The sequence below is a fragment of the Oryctolagus cuniculus genome, chromosome 19 (genome assembly GCF_051225735.1).
Source record: "Oryctolagus cuniculus isolate XC-2025 breed Fujian yellow rabbit chromosome 19, ASM5122573v1, whole genome shotgun sequence".
In the NCBI taxonomy this organism is placed as follows: domain Eukaryota; kingdom Metazoa; phylum Chordata; class Mammalia; order Lagomorpha; family Leporidae; genus Oryctolagus; species Oryctolagus cuniculus.
In genome coordinates, this window is record NC_142885.1 from 33875338 (window position 1) to 33900578 (window position 25241).

The 25241-nt window shown below is 48.1% G+C and overlaps 1 protein-coding gene across 4 annotated transcripts in view; it reads right to left on the reverse strand.

The window, feature by feature from the left end:
• PSPH (phosphoserine phosphatase) overlaps positions 1 to 25241 on the reverse strand; it is a 67184-nt gene that overhangs the window by 12007 nt on the left and 29936 nt on the right. The window contains exons 1-2 of one of the 4 annotated variants that reach the window (XM_008249660.4): positions 15777 to 16149; positions 9320 to 9453 (exon numbers count right to left, since the gene is read on the reverse strand). Coding sequence is in view for 1 of the 4 variants with exons in the window: in XM_051836345.3 (XP_051692305.2) it covers positions 8618 to 8637 (20 nt within the window). In the remaining 3 variants the exon portion in view is untranslated. Of the gene's footprint in view, positions 1 to 8617; positions 8814 to 9319; positions 9454 to 15322; positions 16150 to 25241 lie in introns of those variants that run through there. The other 3 variants (XM_051836346.2, XM_008249662.5, XM_051836345.3) reach the window with 3 other exon arrangements.

The following is a 25241-nucleotide window of genomic DNA, read 5'->3' on the forward strand; positions in this document are numbered from 1 at the left end:
CAAACCAACAACAAAAGACCTGTCATTCTTGAAGCTTTCCTTCCCTCTCGTGATGCCAACTCCACCCGTCACTCATCCCTCATATCTTTCTCCTGCACCCCACCTATAATCTTTCAGAAAATTCCAATAGAACAAAATATAAACTATAACCAGATATAACCTAAAATATAATAGAACTAAAATCTGATCACTTTTCACCACACCCACTGCTATTGCTCTAGCCCACCGTACCACTGTTTCTTCCCAAGACTGCACCAATAGCCCCCGAAAAGATTCCCCCATCCCAGTATTTGTTCTTTTTTTTTTTTTTTTTTTTTTTTTTTGCAGGCAGAGTTAGACAGTGAGAGAGAGAGACAGAGAGAAGTCTTCCTTCCATTGGTTCACTCCCCAAATGGCTGCTATGGCTGGTGTGCCGCACCAATCTGAAGGCAGGAGCCAGGTGCTTCCTCCTGGTCTCCCATGCAGGTACAGGGTCCAAGCACCTGGGCCATCCTCCACTGCCTTCCCGGGGCCATAGCAGAGAGCTGGACTGGAAGAGGAGCAACTAGGACTAGAACCCGGCACCCATATGGGATGCCGGCGATGCAGGTGGAGGATTAACCAAGTGAGCCATGGCGCAGGCCCCAGTATTTGTTCTTAACACAACAGCCAGAGGAAACCCTATAAGGGGTCAGTTGGAGCATGTCACTCCTCTGGCTCAAAACCCTTCAGTGGCTCCTCATCTCATTACAAGTAGAAGCCAAGATTCTGATTGCTTATAAGATTCACCCCTCAACCCAACACTGTGCCATGACCCCCAGCCCCCTTCTGTGTTACAGCTCTGACCTCACTGCCTACTCCTTGCCCCTGCACTCACTCTGCCCTAGCCTTGCTTGTGGCTCTACAAATGGATCAGACAGGCTCCCCACGCAGGGCCTCTGCTCTAGCTGGGCCCTGGGCTGGGAATGCTCTTCACCTCAATATCTTCTTGGTCAACTCCTTTATCTCCAAAAGTTTGCCCAGGGGCTGGTGTTGGGACAATGCTTCAGCCCCTACCTGGGACGCTCACGCTCACGTTCCATAGCAGACTGTTTGGTCTGAGTCCCTACTCTGCTTCTGATCCAGTTCCTGCTAATGCAAACCCCGGAAGGCAGCAAGTGACGGCTCAAGTACGTGGGTCCCTGCCACCCACGTGGGAGAACCGGATTGAGTTCCTGGCTCCTGACTTTGGTTTGGCACAGCCCCTGGCTGTTGCAGGCATTTGGAGAGTGAACCAGTGGATCAAAGATCTCTTTCTCTCTCTCTCTTGCTCTCGCTCTTTCAAATAAGTAAAATAAAATAAAAAGTTTAAATGTTTGCCCAAATACCACCTCCTCTGAAGAGGCAATGCTGACCATCATGCTTATCACTGCACGCTGCCCCTCCCCTCAACCTGACTAATCTCCCTCACACTTTCTTTTCTCAGGAACATCTATTATCTAACATACAATAAGATGCATGTCTTTTGTTTGTCTAGCATCGCTAAGGATGTAAGTTTCTTAATAACAGGGATATTTATCTGACTTGTTCACTGCTAAACTCTGAGCTGAGAACAGTGCTGGGCATACATCAGGGCTCAAAAATATTTGTCAAATTAAATGAGTAAATAAAGCTCCGATATCGTCTTCACCTTATGTACTTATTTCATTTATTTGGTAGAGAGACAGAGATCTCCCATCTGTTGGTTCACTCCCCAACAGCCAAGGTTCAGAGGCCAAAGCCAAGAGCCAAGAATTCTATCCAGTCTCACTCATGGGTAAGCAGGGACCCAACCACTTGGTCATCACCTGCTGCTTCCCAGGGTGCAATAAGCAGGAAGCTCAAATCAGAAGTAGAGCCAAGACTTAAATCTATAGGATGTGGATGTCCCAAGTGGCACCTTTTTTTTTTTTTTTTTTTTTTAAGATTTCATTTATTTGAAAGGCAGAGTTGTAGAGAGAGAGGGAGAGACAGAGAGATCTTCCATCTGCTCTGGCTCACTCCCCAAATGGCTGCAACAGCTGTGGCTGGGCCAGGCTGAAGCCAGGAGCTGGGAGCTCCATCCAGGTCTCCCATGTGAGTGCAGGGGCCCAAGCACTTGGGCCATCTTGTGCTGCTTTCCCAGGCACGTTAGCAGGGAGCTGGATAGGAAATGGAACGGCCAGGACTCGAACCAGCACCCATATGGGATGCTGGCATTGCAGGTGGCAGCTTAACCTGCCACACCACAATGTCAGCCCCTCAAGTGGTGTTTTAACCACTGCACCAAATGCCCACTCCACTTCTTCACCTTAACATCTTCCCTGATTACCCTCAGCTAGGGACAATCTCCCCCAGAACTTTACCATATGAAACCCCTAGGCCGGCGCCGCAGCTCACTAGGCTAATCCTCCGCCTGCGGCGCCGGCACCCCGGGTTCTAGTCCCGGTTGGGGCGCCGGATTCTGTCCTGGTTGCCCCTCTTCCAGTCCAGCTCTCTGCTGTGGCCCAGGAAGGCATGGAGGATGGCCCAAGTGCTTGAGCCCTGCACCCCATGGGAGACCAGGAGGAAGCACCTGGCTCCTGGCCTCAGATCAGCGCAGCGGGCCGGCTGCAACGCACCGGCCACAGTGACCACTTGAGGGTTGAACCAACAGAAAAAAGGAAGACCTTTCTTTCTGTCTCTCTCTCACGCTAACTCTGCCTGTCAAAACAAACAAACAAACAAACAAACAAAAAAAAACTAATAGTTCCACCCTTCTTGAACTTATTTATAGGCCTCTCATTTCCACTTTGGGATCCTGATCCTAGGGCCTCTTTAGAGTGGATGCTCACTTAATTTCTGAGGGCTGAAGAATAAACAAAGTGATAAATTATGACCAGCACAGTTAGACATCCACACTAAACTTTTTTTTTTCACTTTTTATCATGGAAAATTTCAAACACATACAAAAGACATAGAATGACTCCCCCCATTCATCAGTAGGCTTTTTTTTTTTTTTTTTTTTTTTTTTTTTAATTTTTGACAGGCAGAGTGGACAGTGAGAGAGAGAGAGACAGAGAGAAAGGTCTTCCTTTGCCGTTGGTTCACCCTCCAATGGCCGCCGCTGCAGCCGGCGCACCGCGTTGATCCGATGGCAGGAGCCAGGATCCAGGTGCTTTTCCTGGTCTCCCATGGGGTGCAGGGCCCAAGCACCTGGGCCATCCTCCACTGCACTCCCGGGCCACAGCAGAGAGCTGGCCTGGAAGAGGGGCAACCGGGACAGAATCCGGCGCCCCAACCGGGACTAGAACCCGGTGTGCCGGTGCCGCAAGGTGGAGGATTAGCCTATTGAGCCACGGCGCCGGCTCATCATTAGGCTTTAATAATCAGAATCATCCTAGCTTCATCAACTGCCCCATGCACTCTCACCTTCCCTCATTATCTCTAAGCAAAGCATATCATTTCATTCAAAAAATATTTGTTTTTTATTTCTGAAAGGTAAAAACTATTTTTAACAGAGTCATTTGCATTACAAGTGTATTACTGTACTTGCCTGACAGGTCTGACTGGTGAGTAATCACCAACTACTTAGAATCAAGCCAGGTGAAGAGTTGTTTTTTTTTTTTAATTTTTTTTTTTTTTTGACAGGCTGAGTTAGACAGTGAGAGAGAGACAGAGAGAAAGGTCTTCCTTCCGTTGATTCACCCCCCAAATGGCCACCACGGCCAGTGCTGCGCCGATCTGAAGGCAGGAGCCAGGTGCTTCCTCCTGGTCTCCCATGCAGGTGCAGGGCCCAAGCACTTGGGCCATCCTCCACTGCCTTCCTGGGCCACAGCAAATAGCTGGACTGGAAGAGGGGCAACCAGGACTAGAACCCGGGGTGCCAGCACCGCAGGTGGATGATTAGCCTAGTGAGCCATGGTGCCGGCCTGAATTTTTTTTTAAAGATAGGATTTCATTCTTTTTTTTTTAATTAATTTATTTGAAAGGCAGAATTACAGAGGGACAGGGACAGAGAGAGAGAAAGGTCCTCCATCTGCTGGTTCACTCCCCAAATGGCCACAATGGTCAGAGCTGGGCTGAGCCAAAGCCAGGAGCCAGGAGCTTCTTCCAATTTTCCCACACGGGTGCAGGGGCCCAAGGACTTGGGCCATCTTCTGCTGCTTTCCCAGGCTATAACAAAGAGTTGAATCGGAAGTGCAGCAGCCAGGACTCGAACCAGCACCCACATAAGATGCTGGCACTGCAGGCAGCAGCTTTACCCACTATGCCAGAGCGTCAGTCCCTGTGAAGACTATCTTCTCAGACCTTGTGATGATGTCTTTGCTAACCCATCCTGTATCAATAGTATACAAATTCACATAATGTCTCTGTTACCCAATTCATTCACGATTTGGCTTCCATTTATTTTACCAAACCTGGTCCCCATTGCTCCTCTCTGCCAACAAACAGATGCACACAAACTTATGCTCAAAGAATATGAGAAACTTTACCTTAAATTCTGTCACTTTTTTTTATTCCTCTATACCTTTGCATTTGCTGTTCCCTCTGGCTAGAATCATACATTCCTCATGTCATGGGGAAATTTATATATATTCTTCCAACTTAATATGCTCATAGCCTAGAGTTACAAACCTTAACCATGGCAGTGCAGCAGTTACAAATGGCACTGAGGAGTGCCGGCAGCATCCCATATAGGAGTGCCTGGTTTGAGAACTGGCTCCCCACTTCCCACCACGCTTCTTGCTAACGTGCACCCTGGGAGGCAGCAGGTGATGGCTCACCTACTTGGGTTCCCACCACACCCATAGGAAACCCAGATCAAGTTCCAGGCTCCTGGCTTCAGCCTGGCCCAGTCCTGACTGTTGGGGTCATCTGAGGAGTGAATCAGTGGATGGAAGATTTCTATATATTTCTCTCTGTTTATTTCTTTTTTTTTAAGATTTATTTATTTTACTTGAGAATCAGAGTTACACAGAGAGAGAGGAGAGGCAGAGAAAGAGGTAGAGACAGAGAAAGATGTCTTCCATATGCTGGTTCACTCACCAGTTGGTCACAACAGCTGGAGCTGCACCGATCTGAAGCCAGGAGCTTCTTCTGGGTCTCCCACACAGGTGCAGAGGACCAAGGACTTGGGCCATCTTCTACTGCTTTCCTAGGCCATAGCACAGAGCTGGATCGGAAGTGGAGCAGCCAGGACTCTAACTGGCCCCCATATGGGATGCCTGCACTGCAGATGGCAGCTTTACTCACTACACCACAGCACCAGCCCCTTCTCTCTCTCTCACTTTCTTTCTCTCTCTCTCTGTTAGTCTGTCTTTCAAATAAATAAGTCTTTAAATAAATAAAAATCCTTAGCTAGCAAAAATGACTTTACCATGAGACAGAATCAGTGTTTTATCTTCTAAAGTTGGAAGATTTTATAATCTGAGTCTGACCCCATGCGTTTCTGCAGAAATAAAATTAACATGTCCATTTCACAGGCTTATTACTACTAGAGATAAGGAAGTTATACCTCTATAGCTTTACCTAAGATCACAGAGCTAACTAAGTGTGGGCAAAAAACAAAACTTGGGGCCAGCGCTGTGGCGTAGCAGGTAAAGCCACCACCTGTAACACCAGCATCCCACACGGGTGCCGCTCTTCTTCGAGTCCTGGCTGCTCTACTTCCGATCCAGCTCCCTGCTAGTGTGCCTGGGAAAGCGCTGGAGGACAGTCCAAATGCTTGGGTCCCTACACCCATGTGGGAGACCCAGATGGAGCTCATGGCTTCTGGCTTTAACCTGGCCCAGTCCCAGCCATTATGACTGTTTGGGGAGTGAACCAGAGGATGAAAGAAAACTCTCTCTCTCTCTCTCTCTCTCTCTCTGTAACTCTGCCTTTCAAATAAATAAAATAAATCTTTAAAAAGAAGTACAACTTGGATTTTAAGCACACAGAGGCAATATAGAAGAGGTGCATAGATTAAGCAGAACTGATCAAGGTTAAGCATTGGTAAGAACCCCTTGTCAAAGATTTTCATCAGGAATTCAGGCCAAGGTTCTGCTAGCTGGCTACACACGATGGGTGACGAGTCAGGAAGAGTGGGAGAAGAAAGTCTGTGCCTCCCACGGGAGACCAGCAGATAGATACAGATTTCATTAACCATCCAGTTGCCACTGAGCCATAGAACTCCAGGGAGCTCCACAGCTACTCTCTTGTGTGGCTCAGAAACTGGGAATTTGACTCTGTTAACGCAGGGATCCCTTCATTCATATCACAAGGCCAGGAGGACTCACTGTGAGAGTCTAGGAGACAGGCAGCCCAGCAGCGGCGAAACAGTGCTTAACGCAGTGCAATTGCACTGCGCACGGAGAATGAGCCACAGGTGAGTGGGGAGGAAGCCAGGTACAGAAAAATGATGTAAGAAGTGCTAAAAGGAGGGGCCAGCATTGCGGTGTAGCAGATTAAGCTACCACTTGCAACACAGGCATCCTCCATGGAAGTGCTGGTTCATATCCTAGCAACTCTGCTTCTGATCCGGCTCCTTGCAAATGCACCTGGGAAGGCAGCAGACGATGGCCTACATATTTGGGCCCTTGCCACCCATGTGGGAAACCCAGATGGAGTTCTGGGTTTCTGACTTTGGCCTGGCCCAACCACAGCAGTTGCAGCCATTTAGGGAGTGAATCAATGGATGGAAGATCTTTCTCTGTCTCTCTGCCTCTCTCTCTGTCACTCTGCCTTTACAATAAATAAATAAATTTTTTAAATTATTTATTTGAAAGGCAGAGTAACAGAAAGGAAGGGACACAGAGATAGAGAGAAATCTTCCATCCACTGCTTTACTCCCCAAATAGCTGCAATGGCCAGGGCTCAGCCAGGCCAAAGCCAGAAGCCAGGAGCTTCTTCCAGGTCTTCCACGTGGGTGCACAGGCCCAAATACTTGGCCCATCTTCTGCTGCTCTCCCAGGTACATTAACAGGGAGCTGGACCAGAAGTGGAGCAGCTGGGAGTCAAACTGGTGCCCATAAGGGATGCCAGCAGTGTTGCAGGCACCGGCTTAACTCACTATGCCACAATGCTGGCCCCAATTTTTAAAAGAAAGAAAAACCTGGAGTTATTGACAGTTGCTCCTGGGTTGCAATGTGGTCCTAAAGACAGGGAAAAGAGAACACTTGAGACAAATCTTCCACTGCGTCGACCTGGAAGGGCGATCCTTTCCTCCCTGGATTATGTGGCTTTAACTCTGTCGCTGAAATGCTCGTGCCAGCAGTTGTGTCTTCTACCTTGAGTTACCAGGGTTTCAGCTCCTTCTCTGCTTCACTGAGCAGCACAGCAAGCTTGGCCTCGACCTCCTTTAGCTTCTCGCAACCTGCACTGGAAACTGCTCTGCACTTAGCTCACTCACGACTGCCGCCGTCCACATTATCTCCACCGGGAGTGACTCAAAGCTCTCCCGACTATAGGGGAACCAAATCTGCTGAGTTTGGTTGCTTCTCCTTGTGTACATTAGAATTTCACACAAAGAAAAATCGTTGCTGGAAATGGACTCTGGATCCCTCACATCTGGCTGATGCGGGGGAGGAAAGGGGAGGGCAGGCAGGGAGGAACCCTGGTGGAAGAGTGGATGTCCAACACAGAAGCTTCCAGGCCCTGTCCTGTCCACTCCTGACTGGCTGGCCCCTGGCTGGCCCCCAGCTGGTCCAACTGCTGACAAGCCCTTCTCAGTCCTAGCTCCAAAGTACAAAAGCCAAAGTGTTCCTTCAGGGCCAACTTCAAGAGGCCTGGTTTTCGGATAAGTGGGAAAAAACTTCCTTGCCTCAACAAACTCTCTCTCTTAACTTTCCCATCAATACCTCCCATCTCACAAGAGGTATTAAAGAGCTCCGAACTGCCTTTGCTTTTTGCTGGGGATGACCTCTTACCTTCATCTGTGCAAGAGGAGATAACAGTCAGTGCAGAGGTTGTGAGGGTTAAGCGCAGCGGAGAGAACAGAGCTGGCTGGGCCTTGGGAGCTCGGTAGGGGCGAGTCTGCTCAGGCAGCCTGAACAATGCACAGCAGATTTTGAAGAACAGGAATCAAAGAGCCTTCCTGTACCTGGGCCCAGGGGCCCTGGACAAAGTGCTCGGGGTATATTTGCTGATTTAAAAAAACAGCTATTCCCCCTGGTAATCCGAGATTTTATGTGTGCATATAGCCTACAGCATTTTTTAAATTTTTTTAAAAATTTTTAACAGGCAGAGTGGACAGTGAGAGAGAGAGAGAGAGAGAGAGAGACAGAGACAGAGAGAAAGGTCTTCCTTTTCCATTGGTTCACCCTCCAACGGCCACCACGGCCGGCCGGCGCGCTGCGGCTGGCGCACCGCGCTGATCTGAAGCCAGGAACCAGGTGCTTCTCCTGGTCTCCCATGCGGGTGCAGGGCCCAAGGACTTGGGCCATCCTCCACTGCACTCCCGGGCCACAGCAGAGAGCTGGCCTGGAAGAGGGGCGACCGGGAGAGAATCCAGCACCCCGACCGGGACTAGAACCCGGGGTGCCGGCGCCGCAGGTGGAGGATTAGCCTATTGAGCCGCAGCGCTGGCCAGCATTTTTTTTTAATTCTGGTAAAGCATAAACTGTTGATAGACAACCCTGTAACCACCAGCAGAAGGTGTTGTGGTGTAGTGGGTTAATACCTGTGATGCCGGCTTCCCATATGGGCGATGGTTTGAGTCCCGGCTGCTCCACTTCCTGTCCAGCTCCCTGCTAATGCTCCTGGGAGAGCAAGGAAGGTGGCCTAAGTGCTTGAGCCCCTGCATCCAGGTGGGAAACTCGGATGGGAGTTCCTGGTTCCTAGCTTCAGTCTGGCCCAGGGCCAGCTGTTGTAGTCATCTGGGGAATAAACCAGAGGATGGAAGATCTCTTTCTCTGTCTGTCCCTCTCTGTAAATAATGACGTCTTTCAGGACTGCGCTGTGGCATAGCGGGTAAAGCCACTGCCTGTGGTGCCGGCATCCCATATGGGTGCTGGTTCGAGTCCCTACTACTCCACTTCAGATCCAGCTCTCTGCTATGGCCTGGGAAAGCAGTAGAAGATGGCCCAAGTCCTTGGGCCCCTGCACCCACGTGGGAGACCCAGAAGAAGCTCCTGATTCCTGGCTTCGGATTGCACAGCTCCAGCCATTGCAGTCAACTGGGGAGTGAACCAGTGGATGGAAGACCTCTCTCTCTCTCTCCCTCTCTGCCTCTCTTTCTCTTCTGTGCAACTCTGACTTTCAAATAAATACAGAAAATCTTAAAAAAAGATGATGCCTTTCAAATAACAAATAAAGAAATCTTTAAAAAATGTAAAAAAAAAAAAAAAAAACCCAATGACAACAAAGAACAAATCAGACTCACGTGTCTCCAGTGCTGTATTCCAGAAAGACAAGGCTCTTCTCTCTTCCTCTTCCTTTCCTGGATACAAATGCAGTGTAACGTTCAGACTACAAATTCAGGAAAGACCTACGGGTTCTGCAAGAGCAAGAAAGAGCCTAGAAACAGAGAATGAGGAGACGAGAGTCAAAATCCAGACACATCACAAAAAGGCGGGGGGGGCGGCACTGTGGCGCAGTGTGTTAAAGTCGTGGCCTGAAGCACCAGCATCCCACATGGGTGCTGGTTCAAGTCCCAGCTGCTCCACTTCCAATCCAGCTCTCTGCTATGGCCTGGGAAAGCAGTAGAAGATGGCCCAAGCCCTTGGGCCCCTGCACCCACGTGGAAGAACTGGAAGAAGCTCCTGTGATGGTGCAGTTCCAGCCGTTGCAGCCATCCGGGGAGTGAACCAGCGGATGGAAGACCTCTCTCTCTGTCTCTATCTCTCTCTGTAAATCTGTCTTTCAAATAAATAAAATAAATTTAAAAGGGGGGGACCTGCCCCACTACCATGTCTGGTACCCAAAGGCTCAGCGGCAAAGTTTCATCCGACCGCTTCCTCTGGGAAAGGCTTCCCTGCTGCCTCCTCCAAGCACTGCTGGAGACACACTCTTTTCTGTAGCTTCAATTCTGCACTGCTCCAAGCCCGACAGGAAATCACCTACACCTGATTAGCAGGGGACAAAGGCAAGAGGGCCTGTAGGGAGCACATAATGCAATCACAGTAGCACACGGCAGCCGGCAGCCGTGGGTCCCTGCTGTCCTCAAATAAGGAGACAAAGCCACCTGCACTCCAAGAGCACGGCGGAGTTCTGCCACCCAGAAACAAGGGACCAAAGCCAACAACCTTGAATTATCATCCTCGTATCCAAAAGTGCAGATATAAGAGAAGTGGATAAAGGTGTGAGATCCCAGAAAGAAGCAGGAGAGAAAGATAAAAATAACTGGTTAAGAACAGGAGGCGGGGCCGGCACTATGGCATAGCAGGTTAAACTGCCGCCTGCCGTGCCGGCATCCCATATGGGCACTGGTTCAAGTCCTGGCTGCTCCACTTCCTATCCAGCTCTCTGCTATGGCCTGGGAAAACAACGGAAGATGGCCCAAGTCCTTGGGCCCCTGCACCTGGGAGGGAAACTGGAAAGAAGCTCCTGGCTCCTGGCTCCGGATTGGCACAGCTCCAGCCATTGCAGCCAACTGGGGAGTGAACCAGCGGCTGGAAGACCTCTCTCTCTCTGCCTCTCCTTCTTTCTCTGTGTAACTCTGACTTTCAAATAAATAAATAAATCTTAAAAAAAAAAAAAAGAACAGGAGGCAAGAATGACAGAAGACTCAAAAATGGTCCCTACTGAACTGGGAGCAAAGGGTTCGGCTTCCCTCTCCTTGCACCTGAGCCACTAGTGGAGGAGAAAGAGTACCAGGAGGACTCAGCCCCTGTCCTGGGGATGCAAGTCTTGCACTCTGCTGAGCAAAGCTGGCTTCCTCCTGCAGGTGTGCTGCATCCCTACAGGCCCAGGAGAGCTGCAGGCCAGGGAAACCTTTCCCAAAGGTACTGCTCACTCCTCAAAAAGGATCCACTCCCAGGATGGCAGGACAACCAAAGAGTATTTCCAATTTGCCTCTTTAATGTACTTTACCCTTTCTCCTTTGATACTGTTTACATCTAAAAGAGAAATGTGGCATGGGCATTTGGCCTAGGGGTTATGACATCTGAGTCCCATATCTGAATGCCTGGGTTTGATACCTGGACTCCAGCTTCTTGCTAATATGGACCATGGGAGGCAACAGGTGCTAACTTATTTTTTTAAAAGATTTATTTATTTTGCTTTAAAGTCAGAGTTACACAGAAAGAGGGCGAGACAGAGAGAGAGAGAGAGAAAGAGAGAGAGAGAGAGAGGTCTTCCATCCGCTGGTTGACTCCCAGTTGGCTGCAATGGCCGGAGCTAAGCCAATCTGAAGCCAGGAGCTAGGAGCCAGGAGCTTCTTCCGGGTCTCCTAAGTGGGTTTGGGCCATCCTCTGCTGCTTTCCCAGGCCATAGCAGAGAGCTGGATAGGAAGTGGAGCACCCGGGACCTGAACCGGCGCCCATATGGGATGCCAGCACTGCAGGTGGCAGCTTTACCCACTATGCCACAGTGCCAGCCCCAGGTAATAACTTAAGTAATTAGATCCCTGCCATCAATCTGGGAGACCTGGGAGCTGTTGTGGGTATCTGTGGAGTGAACCAGCAGATGGAAGCACTCATACCCTCTCTCTCTCTGCCTCTCGAATAAAGAAAAATGTTAAAATAAATAAAAGAGAATTATTCTAATGAAAGATCTACCCTATTTGTCTCCTAATCTGGAATTCATACACTGCTACTTGACATTTTCATAAATTTTTGTTTAATTGAAAGGCAGGAAGACTGACACAGAGATACAAAAATAGAGATCTTCCCACTGTTGGTTCACTTCTCAAATTCCCACAACTGCTGGACATAGGCCAGGCCAAAATGAGGAGCCCAGACTCATTTCAGGTCTCCCATATGGGTGGCAGGGACTCAAGTACTTGAGCCATCACCTGCCAGCTCCCAGAGTGCACATTAGTAGGAAGCTGGAGTCGGGACTTGAACTCAGCACTCCAATATGGGATGTGGGCATCCCAAGAAGCATCTACATGACTTTTTTAAATTGGGCAGGTATTAAATTGTGTGAAAACTTAAGAAGTCCCTTCTATTTTGTTTCACCAACATGAAAATGACAGGGCTGTAATTATTATTATATTGAAGTTCTTCTTGGAAGTTATGATAAAATATGGATATTGTTTTTTAAAAAATGATTTATTTGAAATGCAGAGAGAGGTTGATTTTCCATCTACCAGTTCACTCCCCAAATGGCTGCAACAGCCAGGTTTGAGTCAGGCCAAATCCAAGAGCCAGGAAGTCCATCTGGGTCTCCCACATGGGTGGCACAGGCCCAAGTACTTGGGCTGTTATCCGCTACTTTCCAGGTGCGTTAGCAGGAACCTGGATCAAAAGCAGAGCAGCTGGGACTCCAATCAGCACTCCAATAAAGGATATTGTTGTCACGAGCAGCAGTTAAACCTGCTATGCCACAGTGCAGCCTCAAAATGTGGAAATCTTCTGATACTCTTCCCTGACCTGCAATTCAATTCCAAAAACTAACTTGAAATGACTCACAGACCTAAACATAAAAGCTAAACTTATTAGACTAATAAAACAGAGGTCAAAAATATCCCAACGGTAGACGGCAGCCCAAAAAATGGCCCCCAGAGAATCTGCCTCCTAGTGTTCCTGCCTCCCCCCATGGTGACTCCCTCCCAGTGAACGGGGTGAGTCAGAGGTGATGGGATTGTCACCTGCACAAATGACACAAATGAGCTTAACTTAAATTTTTTAAAATTGAAATACTTAAAAAAAAAAAAGTGTGGTTCCCATCTTGCTCCCTGTCCCCTAACCTTTTGTTCTGCTGCCCGTGGAGAAGCCATGTAGCAAGAACCAAGACAGGCCTCCAGCCAACAGCCCGGAAGGGATGGATGCCCTAGATCCGACAGCCCTGTAGGGACTGCATCCTGCCAGCAACCACCAGAGTGCGCTGGGAAGCAGCTCCTCCCCCAACAGAGCATTCAGGTGAGTCCAGGTTGGCCAGCCTCAACCTTTTAAGAGACCCTAAGCCAGAAGCACAGAGTGTGGCTGCTTCCAGATCTTTGATCCACAGAAATGGACAAAACAGATGTTTGTGGTTTTAAGCTGTTAAATTGCGGGATAATTTGTTGTAGAGCGTGTGGCTAATATAATACCCTGGATGTTGGCAAATGTTTCTTAAACGCGGGAAAATATGAATAATAAAAAGAAAAATGACAATAAACTTCATCAAAATTAAAAACTTCTGTTCTTTGGAGTGGGCATCGGACTCAATTGTTCACATTCTGCTTGGGACCCTTATCAGTGCCTATAGATTGGAATTCTAGCTCTGCTTCCAACTTTATCCTCTTTTTTTTTTTTTTTTTTTTTTTTTGACAGGCAGAGAGGACAGTGAGAGAGAGAGAAAGGTCTTCCTTTGCCGTTGGTTCACCCTCCAATGGCCGCCGCAGCCGGTGCACCGCGCTGATCTGAAGCCAGGAGCCAGGTGCTTCTCCTGGTCTCCCATGGGGTGCAGGGCCCAAGCACTTGGGTCATCCTCCACTGCACTCCCGGGCCACAGCAGAGAGCTGGCCTGGAAGAGGGGCAACCGGGACAGAATCCGGCGCCCCAACCGGGACTATCCTCCTTCTTCTAATGCACACTCTGCAAGAGCAGCAGTGATGGCTCAAGTACTTGGGTCCCCGCCACCCCTGTGGGAGGCCTGGATGGAGTTCTCAGCTCCTGGCTTCAACCTGCCCTGACCCCAGTTGTTGCCAGCATTTGGGGAGTGAAACAATGGACGGAAGATGTCTCTGTCTCTCTGTCTTTCTGTCTCTCTGTGTGGGGGTGTGTTGCTCTGCCTTTCAAATAATAAATTAAAGAAACATTTAAACCAGTAAGAAAGGGATGACTTGTTTTAAAAAGTCAGCAAAAGGGGCCAATGTCTGGCCCGGCAGTTAAGACATCATTTAGGATACCCACATCCAGTAACCGAGTGCCTGAGTTTCAGCCATAGCTCCACTCTGATTCCCACTTCCTGCTGCTGCGCACCCCGGAAAGTAACAGGTAATGACTCAAGTGGCTGGGTCCCTGCCACCTTTGTGCAAACCTGGACTGAACTTTCAGTTCCTGGCTTGGGCCTGGCTTAGCCCCAGCTGTTGCAGGCATTTGGGGAGTGAATCAGCAAAGGAAGATTGATTCTCTCTCTCTCTCTCTCTCTCTCTCACACACACACACGGGGGGGGGGGGGGAGGAGAGAGAGACACTCCTTCTCTCTGCCTTTCAAATAAATAAAAATACATATTTTTCAAAAAAGAAAAACATTTCCACTCTTCAATATATCATTAAGGGGGAAAAAGTCACAGAATGGGAGCAAATATTCACACTACCCATATATGACAAAAGGCTGCTAAAGACATAAAGAATGCCTACAACTCAGCAAGACAAACAACCCATCTAAAAATGAGCAAAAGATTGCAGTGCACATTCCCAAAAAGAAGACATGCAAACAAACTCCAAAGAAAGATGACTAAAGTTAAAAAGAGTGACAATACCAAGTAGTGGTGAGGACAGGGAGCCATCGGGATCTCTCACAGGTTGTTGGTGGGGGTGTGAAACAGTATAACCAAGCTTCAAAAACTGCAGGGAAGTTTTTGTAAAAGTAAACACACACTTACGGGAAGTCCCAGCAATGCCCCTCTTAGATGAAGATCCAAGAAAAATATAGTCTATTAATAGAAGCTTTACTTATGATTGCCCAGAACTAGAAATAATCCAACTGTCTGTCAACAGATAAGTGAATAAACAAATTGTGGGCTATCTCTTCAACCCTGACGCTGCTCTGTGATAAGAGGGCAGGAATTACTGATGCGTGCTGCAACCGGAGTAAGCATTAAAGGTATAGCAGACGAGAAAAGTCAGACACAAGGGCACATAACATATGAGTCCGTCGGTATGAAACCCTAGAAAATGCAAATGCCATCATGATAGCAGGGCTGGGAGAGGGGTGACAAAAATGTCCTGTTGCCCTGATTCTAGGTGTCAACTTCTCATTCATCCAGGTATGCATTTACATTATACTTCAACAAAGCACTATCTTGAAACATGCTGTTAGGCAGGTGTCATCTGAGAAAATTGAAAGTCCTGACTGCTCCTCTCCCCCTCAGGAAATGGACAGGGCGAGCTAGGGTCATTCTCAGACTGAAAAGCTACCTGTTGTTACGACAACATGGAAATCCTGGCTTTTATTAGTTTCTTCCCCAATCCTAATTCCAATAGCACAGTTAGCCAAAAAAAAAAACAAAACAAAACAAAACAAAACAAAAAACAAACAAACAAACAAAAACCTTAAAAGGGCAACTATAACATACCATCACATACAAAGAAAATACAGTAGGGAGCTTTGATGAATGAGAGAAGTATTTACTCCACTCCCGGAGTGAAGCTGTGTCTTTCCAACAGTGCACCCGGGAAGGACTTGTTGAAACTCCTGCTTCTCAATCGGACAGCAGTGACAAAGGCCAGCACCTGCACTGTGGCAAGTTCTGGGGATTTTCCTATTCTTGTACTGATGATTCTGCTGTGCAGGATTGCATCATTCATTCATGCTGTTTGGTAACACGCCGCTGAGAGATGAAACAAGTGGAGTCGCCCAGAAATAACTTAAGGAAAGCAAAGCCGTGAAACCCCAGGAAGGAACTCAGCTACCCCTAATTAGGGAAACCTAAACGTAGCATTAGGCAGGCCCTGGCGGAGGAAGAGGCTAGGGCCAGTGCATCGGGAAGCTGGGTTAGCGGAAAGACGGGGCGCAAGCCGGGGACTCACGGGCGCTGCTGCTCCTGGCTGGGCCCGGGCCGCCGCCTCCGGGGCTCCGGCGACCGTCACCTTCCGGCTGCAAGGGGACCCGGGGCTGGCTCGGCCGTTCCGGCGCGGAGCTCCGAGCGCCGTGGGCCGTGCAGGCGCGCAGAGCCTTGGACAAACACTCGCACGAGATCTGCTGATAAGTGGGTGGCTCCCGAGCCGTGCTGCATGTGCGTTTCCAAACTGGAGACACCAGATCTTCGCTCCGCGTAGCCGGGTTGGGAGGAAGCCTCGGCCACGCCCCCGGGGGAGGGGCTCCCCGAGCCCGCCCCCCGCCCGCCCCGGGGGCTCCGCGCCCGCGGACCCAGCAGGGCGCTCTGTGAGGTGCCGGGTCCCCGCCGGGGCGGGCGCGCCTCCACGCACCTGCGCCGGAGCAAGGCGGGGTAGAAGGAACTGCCGGGGCGGCCCCGACTGCTACTGGCGTTTGGGCCAGGGCTGCGTGAGAGACGCCAGGGACCTCTGCCCTGATTCTGCAACGAAGGAAGCCCCTCGGGGAAACTTTACTGGAATGCGCGCTTGCAGAAATGGGGTTCCCAGGGGACTTCAGACTGCTGATGCTCGCAACTACAGTGCAGCGAACGCTGAGCGACAACACGAGGCTTTGCACTTTTTAAAATGTTTTAATTTTCTTTTAGGTGTCGCTTCACCAGCTTTCAACACTTGAGGGGTGTCGCTTCCAAACACTTGCCTTGGGGAACCGATGGCTGGAGTTGTGCATAGTCCATCCTGAAAGTCAGCCTGAAACCTCCAATGCGGACACTCCGTGCTCCAAGCTTGCTCGATGCAGCTTCTGGCGCTGGACACGTGGGCACAGCCTCCCTGGCCTTAACTTTGGAACCCTTCAAAAAACACGATTCTGACCAAATAACGTGTCTGATGTTCGGTGATGGGACGTGCCTTTGAAGTCCAACATTCCTAGATTTCACTTGTAGGAAAATGGTTATGGATTTGGGGCACACCCCGTTTAATTTTCCCGGGTCTGACAGAGATGGTTGTGATGAAGAATGGAGAGAAAAGGGGCCAGTATTCTGGCCCTAGCGGGCTGTGGTTAAACGAATGCCTGTCGCTCAGGCTTCCCCTAGGTTTGAGACTGGGTGGCTCTGCTTCCCACCCAGTTTCCTGCGAATGCACCTGGGAAAGCTGCAAAAGATGGCCCAGGGACTTGGGCCTCTGCCACCCACTCTGCCGAGTGAGAGACTTGGGTGTGGATGGAGTTCCAGGCTCCTGACTTTGGCCTGGCCCAGCCATGGCGTTGCAGCCATTCGGGGGAGTGAACCAACAGATGGAAGATATCCTGTCTCTCTCTTCCCCTCTCACTCCCTGTCTCTCCCTCTCTCTAACTTAGCCTCGCAAATAAATAAATAAATATTTTTTAAAAATGCAGGAGATGAATTCTGATGTTTTGAATTAATTAGATAAAATATTATACAGTTAATGGGAGTAAAATAAGGGATCTGAAATAACAAATCTAGTCGAAACCCTGTAAATATTTTGTAACAATTTTTAAATAAGTGTCATAAACAAGATATGAAACGTTACATATTTGGATCCAAGTGAATGCGATGAATGAGAATTTATTTCAAATGAAAAAGAAACACAAGTACAAAAATGTGAATGACCAAAAGAATTAATTTACTATTTTTTTAAAGATTTATTTATGTATTTGAAAGGCAAGCTACAGAGAGGCAGAGGTGGTGGTGGAGGGGTGTCTTCCATCTGTTATTTCACTCCCCAAATGGCTGCAACACAACAGCTAGAGCTGGGCTGATCCAAAACCAGGAGCCATGAGCTTTCTTTCTTTCTTTCTTTCTTTTTTTTTTTTTTTTTTTTTTTTGCGACAGGCAGAGTTAGATAGTGAGAGAGAGAGAGAGAGAGAAAGGTCTTCCTTCCGTTGGTTCACCCCCCAAATGGCTGCTAAGGCCAGCGCGCTGTGCCGATCCAAAGCCAGGAGCCAGGTGCTTCTCCTGGTCTCCCATGCAGGTGCAGGGCCCAAGAACTTGGGCCATCCTCCACTGCCATTCCCGGGGCACAGCAGAGAGCTGGACTGGAAGAGGAGCAACCGGGACAGAACTGGTGCCCCAACCAGGACTAGAACCCATAGTGCCGATGCTGCAGGCGGAAGATCAGTCAAGTGAGCCGTGGCGCCGGCCAATGAGCTTTCTCTAGGTCTCCCATTAAGGTGCAGGGGCCCAAGGACTTGGGCCATTGTCTCCTGCTTTCCCAGGCCACATCAGAGAGCTGGATAGGAAGTGGAGCAGCCGGGACTTGAACCAGTGCTTATACAGGATGCTGACACTGCAGGAGGTGACATTACCTGCTATGACACAGCGCCGGCTCCATAAGAGTTAATTTATGTGATTATTCTCATTCCATAGATGTTTACTATTAAATAGACTTCAGACAAAATATTTATATTGGATAAAATCTGGTCAACCATTCATGGGCCTCATTTCGACTTCACACTCACACTTGTACTAATACTTGTGGGCATAAGATGGCAGTGTTGTAGACTCAACTAGAGCACATACCACATTGGGAAAAAAAATCCAGAAGCTACTAATGAGTGGTCACATCTACATGTAAAAATCTGGGCGTAATCTTGCCAGGTAAGGCCTAATGCATAAACAGATTAAAATATACCTCGTGTTGTTCTTTCTGGAACAATGTTACATAGCACACATAAACAAAATGTAATACAGTATAATAAAAATATTTTAAAAATATGTTGTAAAGGTTTAATCTCAATTGGTCACTAAAAAAAATAACAGGGGTAATACTACTGTTCCTGAGAGGCTTTCTATATAAGTTCATTAATATTTTTAATGATTTATTTACTTATTTGAAAGGCAGCAAGTCAGAGAGAGAAGGAGATAGTATGCTCTTTCACCTACCAGTTCTCTCCCAAACTGGCCACAACAGCCAGATGAGGACCAGGCTAAAGCCAGCAAACCAGAACTCCATCTGGATCTCCACGTGGTGGCAGGAGCCCAAGCACTTGGGCGGATGAGCCAGGTCTCGAACCACTGCTCTATGATATGGGATGCTAGCACTGCAGGCAGTAAATTAACCTGCTGCACCATAACACTAGCCCCTCATATATCTTTTAAAAAAATTGATATTCGGGCCGGCGCCGCGGCTCACTAGGCTAATCCTCCGCCTTGCGGCGCCGGCACACCGGGTTCTAGTCCCGGTTGGGGCGCCGGATTCTTTCCCGGTTGCCCCTCTTCCAGGCCAGCTCGCTGCTGTGGCCCGGGAGTGCAGTGGAGGATGACCCAAGTGCTTGGGCCCTGTACCCCATGGGAGACCAGGAGAAGCACCTGGCTCCTGCCTTCAGATAGGCGCAGTGTGCTGGCTGCAGCGCGCCGGCCGCGGCGGCCATTGGAGGGTGAACCAACGGCAAAGGAAGACCTTTCTCTCTGTCTCTCTCTCTCACTGTCCACTCTGCCTGTGAAAGAAAGAAAGAAAGAGAGAGAGAGAGAGAGAGAGAGAGAGAGGAAGGAAGGAAGGAAGAAAAAATTGATATTCAGTGCTAACAAAATCATCTACTGAAATATAAAATGAAAGTCATTCTATAAAACAATATAGTATTATTCACATTGAACATGCACATTTCCCATGACTTACCATTGCCACCTGGAAAAACACTATTGTACAAGTACCGGGAATCACATATATGAATGTTTGCAGTGTTGTTGTGAACATTCACGGTTGCTAGGACAAACCAAGCATCCTTTGGAAATTAAAAAAAGGAACATAATTTAGGGGCCAGTGTTGAGACACAGCTGGTTAAGCCACTGCCTGTGATGCCAGCATCCAGTATGAGCACAGATGAATCCTGGCTGCTGCATTTCTGGTCCAGCTCCCTGCTCATGTGCCTGGGAGAGCAGCGGAATACAGCCCAAGTCCTTGGGTCCCTGACATCTATGTGTGAGATCTGGATGGGAGTCTCAGGCTCCTAACTTTTGCCTGGATCAGCCCCGGCTATTCCAGACATTTGGGAAGTAAATTTGCTGATAGAAGATTTCTCTCTCTCTCTCTCTGCCTTTCAAAAAAAAAAAATATATATATATATATATTTTTTTTAAAAAGAAATAAAGACCGGTGCCCCTCTTCCAGGCCAACTCTCTGCTGTGGCCAGGGAGTGCAGTGGAGGATGGCCCAAGTGCTTGGGCCCTGCACCCCATGGGAGACCAGGAGAAGTACCTGGCTCCTGCCATCGGATCAGCACGGTGTGCCGGCCGCAGCGCGCCGGCCGCGGTGGCCACTGGAGGGTGAACCAACGGCAAAAGGAAGACCTTTCTCTCTGTCTCTCTCTCTCACTGTCCACTCTGCCTGTCAAAAATAAAAAAAAAGAAAAAAAAAGAAATAAAGAGAATACAATTTAGTATCAGAAATTATAACACAATATAAAATTCAGGATGATAGTTACATCTGGAGTAGGAAAGGAAATGAGACTCCAAAAAGATTCCTGGAGTTTTTCAATGATATTAATAATGTTCCTTTGGGGCTGGTGCTCTGATATAGCAGTGCCAGCATTCCATATGGGAGCTGGTTCGAGTCCCAGCTGCTCCACTTCTAATCCAGCTCTCTGCCATGGCCTGGGAAAGCAGTAGAAGATGGCCCAGGCCGGCGCCGTGGCTCAATAGGCTAATCCTCCACCTTGCGGCGCCGGCACACCGGGTTCTAGTCCCAGTCGGGGTGCTGGATTCTGTCCCGGTTGCCCCTCTTCCAGGCCAGCTCTCTGCTATGGCCAGGGAGTGCAGTGGAGGATGGCCCAGGTGCTTGGGCCCTGCACCCCATGGGAGACCAGGAAAAGCACCTGGATCCTGGCTCCTGCCATCGGATCAGCGCGGTGCACCAGCTGCAGCGGCGGCCATTGGAGGGTGAACCAACGGCAAAGGAAGACCTTTCTCTCTCTGTCTCTCTCTCTCACTGTCCACTCTGCCTGTCAAAAATAAAAAAATAAAAAAAAAAAAAGATGGCCCAAGTCCTTGGGCCCCTGCATCCACATTGGAGACCCGGAAGAAGCTCCTGGCTTTGGATCAGCCCAGCTCTGGCCGTTGCAGCCATTTGGGGAGTGAACCAGCAGATGGACGATCTCTCTCTCTTTCTCTGCCTCTGCCTGTGTGTAACTCTGCCTTTCAAATAAATAAAAAATAAATATTAAAAAAGTTCCTCTAAATAGGGCAGTAGGCATATAGTTTTTTGTATCTGTGTATATGTATAAAATATTCTCTAATAGACATAATATTTAAATAAACACATTAAATACCAATATGTTAAAATACCATAAATGTTTTTAAATGATTATGAAGAAAAATATAATCTAATGTAAACATTGGTAGATAAAATAAGTCGCATCATGGAAATATGTGACTATACCAAGTTATATAACTCTGTGTGTGTGTGTGTGTGTGTGTGTGTGGTTTGATCCTCCATTTTTGAATAAAGAAAACTTTGTCTATTTCCAGGTTGGTACGTGATTGTATATTTTTGTCTATGTATCTATATAAAAGAATACACGCTCTTAGTTTTTTTTTTTTTCAAAGATTTATTTTATTTATTTGAAAGAGTTACAGAGAGAGGTAGAGCCAGAGAGAGAGAGGGAGAGAGAGAGAGAGGTCTTCCATCCATTGGTTCACTCCCAAGATGACTGCAATGGCCAGAGCTGAGCTGAGCTGATCTGAAGCCAGGAGCCAGGAGCTTCTTCCTGGTCTCTCACACAAGTGCAGGGGCCCAAGGACTTAAACCATCTTCTACTGCTTTCCCAGGGCATAGCAGAGAGCTGGATCGGGAAGTGCCTCAACCCACTACGCCATAGCACTGGCCCCAATATACATTCTTTGTTTTTTAAAGCAGTATTTTTTTCTTCTCTTTTCTTTTCTTTTCTTTTTTCTTTTTTCTTGACAGATAAAGTTAGACAGTCAGAGACAGAGACAGAGAGAAAGGTCTTCCTTCCGTTGGTTCACCCCCAAATGGCCGCTACAACCAACGCTCTGTGGCCGGCATGCTGCGCCAATCCGAGCCAGGAGCCAGGTGTTTCCTCCTGGTCACCCATGTGGATGCAGGGCCCAAGTACTTGGGCCATCTTCCACTGCCTTCCCAGGCCACAGCAGAGAGCTGGCCTGGAAGAGGAGCAGCCGGGACAGAACCGGCTCCCCAACCAGGACCAGAACCCGGGGTGCCGGCGCCGCAGGTGGAGTAGTTTTGGGGAGTAAAAGCGATGCCAAATTTACCTTCTTACATTATTTTGTTTCATATTAGTTGAAATTAGTTAAAAAAACATAAATTAGCTTTGTCATTATTTACGAATCAATTAAAAATCAATGCCTTGGAACCAAAGTTGTGGTGCAGAGGCCAGTGCTGGCATCCCAGACCTGGCTGCTCAGTTTCTGACCCAACTTCCTGCTCATGCACTGGGGAAAGCAGTGGAATACTGCCCAAGTACTTGGGTCCCTGCTACCCGCATGGTAGGATGAAGTTCCAGGCTCCTGGCTCCAGCCTGGGCCAGCCCCAGTCCCAATTTGGGCAGTGAACCAGGGAATGGGAAATTCTGTCTCTTTCCTTCCCCATCTCTGTCACTGTGTCCTATCAAAAAAAAAATTTTTAATGAATGCCTCAAGGTTGGTTGTTGTGATGAAGTGGGTAAAGTTGCTGCCTGCAACACTGACATCCCATATGGCCACCAGTTCAAGTCCCGGCTGCTCCACTTCCAATCCAGCTCCCTGCTAATAAGCCTGGGAAAGCAGCAGAGGATAGTCCAAGTGCTTGGGCTCCTGCACCCATGTGGAGATCCGGAGGAAGCTGATTCCTGATTCCTGGCTTTGGTTTGGCCCTGCCTGGGTCATTGCAGCCATCTGGGAAGTGAGCCGGTAGATGGAAGATTTCTCTCCTTCTCTCTTTCTCTTTTTCTCTCTGTGTAACTCTGACTTTCAAATTAATAAACAAATCGTTTTTAAAAAGATGAATGTCTTAGACTGCTAAGCCAAATGATTAGTTATCAAAAAAGTAATCTAGGGGCTAGCGTTGTGGTGCAACTGTTTAAGTCAACATCCCTATTGGAGCACCTGTTTGAGTCCTAGCTGTTCTGCCTCCGATTTAGCTCCCTGTTAATGTGCCTGGAAAAGCAGAAGATAATCCAAGTACTTGGGTCTCTGGCAACCACCTGGGAGACCTAGATGGAGTCCCTGGCTCCTGGCTTCAGCCTGGCCAGCCCTGGATGTTGTGGCCATTTGAGGAGTGAACCAGCAAATGGAATATCTCTTTCTCTGTCTCTCCTCGCTCCCTGTCAGTCTGCCTGTCAAATACATAAATAAATCTTTTAAAAACTAATCTAAGGATGTTTATTGGTCTTGACCAATTGTTAAATTGTGTTCCAACTTCCCTTCAATGTAGGTGACCAAGGATTCCTGCTATGGCCACTGAGATTCCGGCAGAGCCCTGCTGGGATGTCTGCTGGAAAGCAGAGGTGTTCCCAATAGGAGGAGACAAATGCTGCAGGCATCTTCCCTCCTCACTTCCTCCTGTATTAAATATGAATGGGGGCCTGCGCTGTGATTCAGCGGGTTGACGCCCTGGCCTGAAGCGCCGGCATCCCATATGGGTGCTGGTTTGAGGCCTGGCTGCTCCACTTCCGATCTGGCTCTCTGTTATGGCCTCGGAAAGCAGTAGAAGATGGCCCAAGTCTTTGGGCCCCTGCACTGTGTGGGAGATCCAGAAGTGGCTCCTGGCTCCTGGCTTTGGATCGGCTCAGCTCCCGCTGTGTGGCTAGTTGGGGAGTGAGCCAACAGATGGAAGACCTCTCTCTCTCTCTCTCTCTCTCTCTCTCTCTGTGTAACTCTGACTTTCAAATAAGTAAATATTTAAAAAGAATCTACTGACAGCTCCAAGTACAGGTAAGAATATGAAGCAACTGTAACTCTTAATATATTACTGCTATGAATACAAAATGGCACAAGAAGTCTGGAAAAGAGACTATTTCTTTAAGAAAAAAAGGAATCAATTAATTAATTAATTAATTTGAAAGACAAGACAAAGTGACAGAGAGGGAGAGAGAAAGAGAAATATCTTCCATTCACTGGTTCACTCCCTAAATGGCTACAATGGCCAAGGCTGCGACAGGCCAAAGCTAGGAGCCAGGAACTCCATCCAGGTCTTCCACAGGGTAGCGGGGCCCTAGTACGTGGGCCATCTTCTGCTGCTTTCCCAGGTGTATTATCAGGGAGTTGGATAGGAAACTCATATGGGATGCTGGTGTCCCAAGCGGCAGCATAACCTGCTGAGGCACAACACTAGCCCCTAGACCATTTCTTGCAAATTTAAATATACACTTACCCTATGACCCAGCAACCCCATTCCATGGTATGTGCAGGGAAATGAAGACTTTTGTTCACACAACAATTTGTAGACAAATAAACAGCAACTCTGTTGCAGATGACATAATTCCCTTTACAAACCATTGTTTGTTCTTCAAAGGACAAAAGTATAGTAACAGAGAACAGGGAAGTAAGAGGAGGGTAAGACCACAAAGGGATATCAGGAGGAGGTTTTACGGATGATGGGAACATTATTTTTTAAATGTTTATGTATTTATTTGAAAGGCAGAGATAGGCACACATAGAAAAGAGAAAATGTTCCCTCCCACCTTCTGGTTCACCCCCTAATGCCCACAGCCACCTGGGATGGGGCAGGTAAAGCCAGGAACTAGAAACTGAATCCAGGCCTCCCATATGCATGGCAGTTGCTTAAGCCATCACTGCTGGCTTCCAGAGTTTGCATTAGCAGGAAGCTGGGGTCAGGAGCTGAAAAGAGATATCAAACCCAGGTACTCTGATGTGGGACGCAGGCATCCTACCTAGCAACTTAACTGCCAGCCTGAAATGTCCGCACTCCAGAGAATTCTTTTGATTCTGAAGGCAGTTATATAAATCTATATATGTAAGGAAATGCAAATAACTGCACAAGAAAAAAATTTCACTATATTTTTCAATAAAAATAAAGTTTAAAAAATAAACCAAGAAATGGGAAGCAAATATAAGAGATTTAAAGGACCAGTCCAAGAAAACCAATAACAAAATATAATAATGGGAATTCCAGAACAGAGGAGACAGAAGAGGAGCAAGCATTTGTTCTAGAAGCTAAGGAGCAGCTGGGATGCCCATAGCCCATGTCAGAGTTCATGGGTTTTAGTTTCCAGTCCAGCTCCCTGTTAATGCATACCCTAGGGACAGCAGGTACTTGGGTCTCTGCTACCTATTTAAAGACCTGGATGGGGTTCCGGGCTCCTGAATTTGCCTGGCCCAGTGCCAGCTATTACTGGGCATTTGAGTTGTAAACAGATTGCAAGATTGCTGACTGGGTCTCTGCCCTTCAGGAAAAAGTCAAAATAAATAAATTAATGTTTCAGGGGCAGGTGCTGTGGCTCACCTA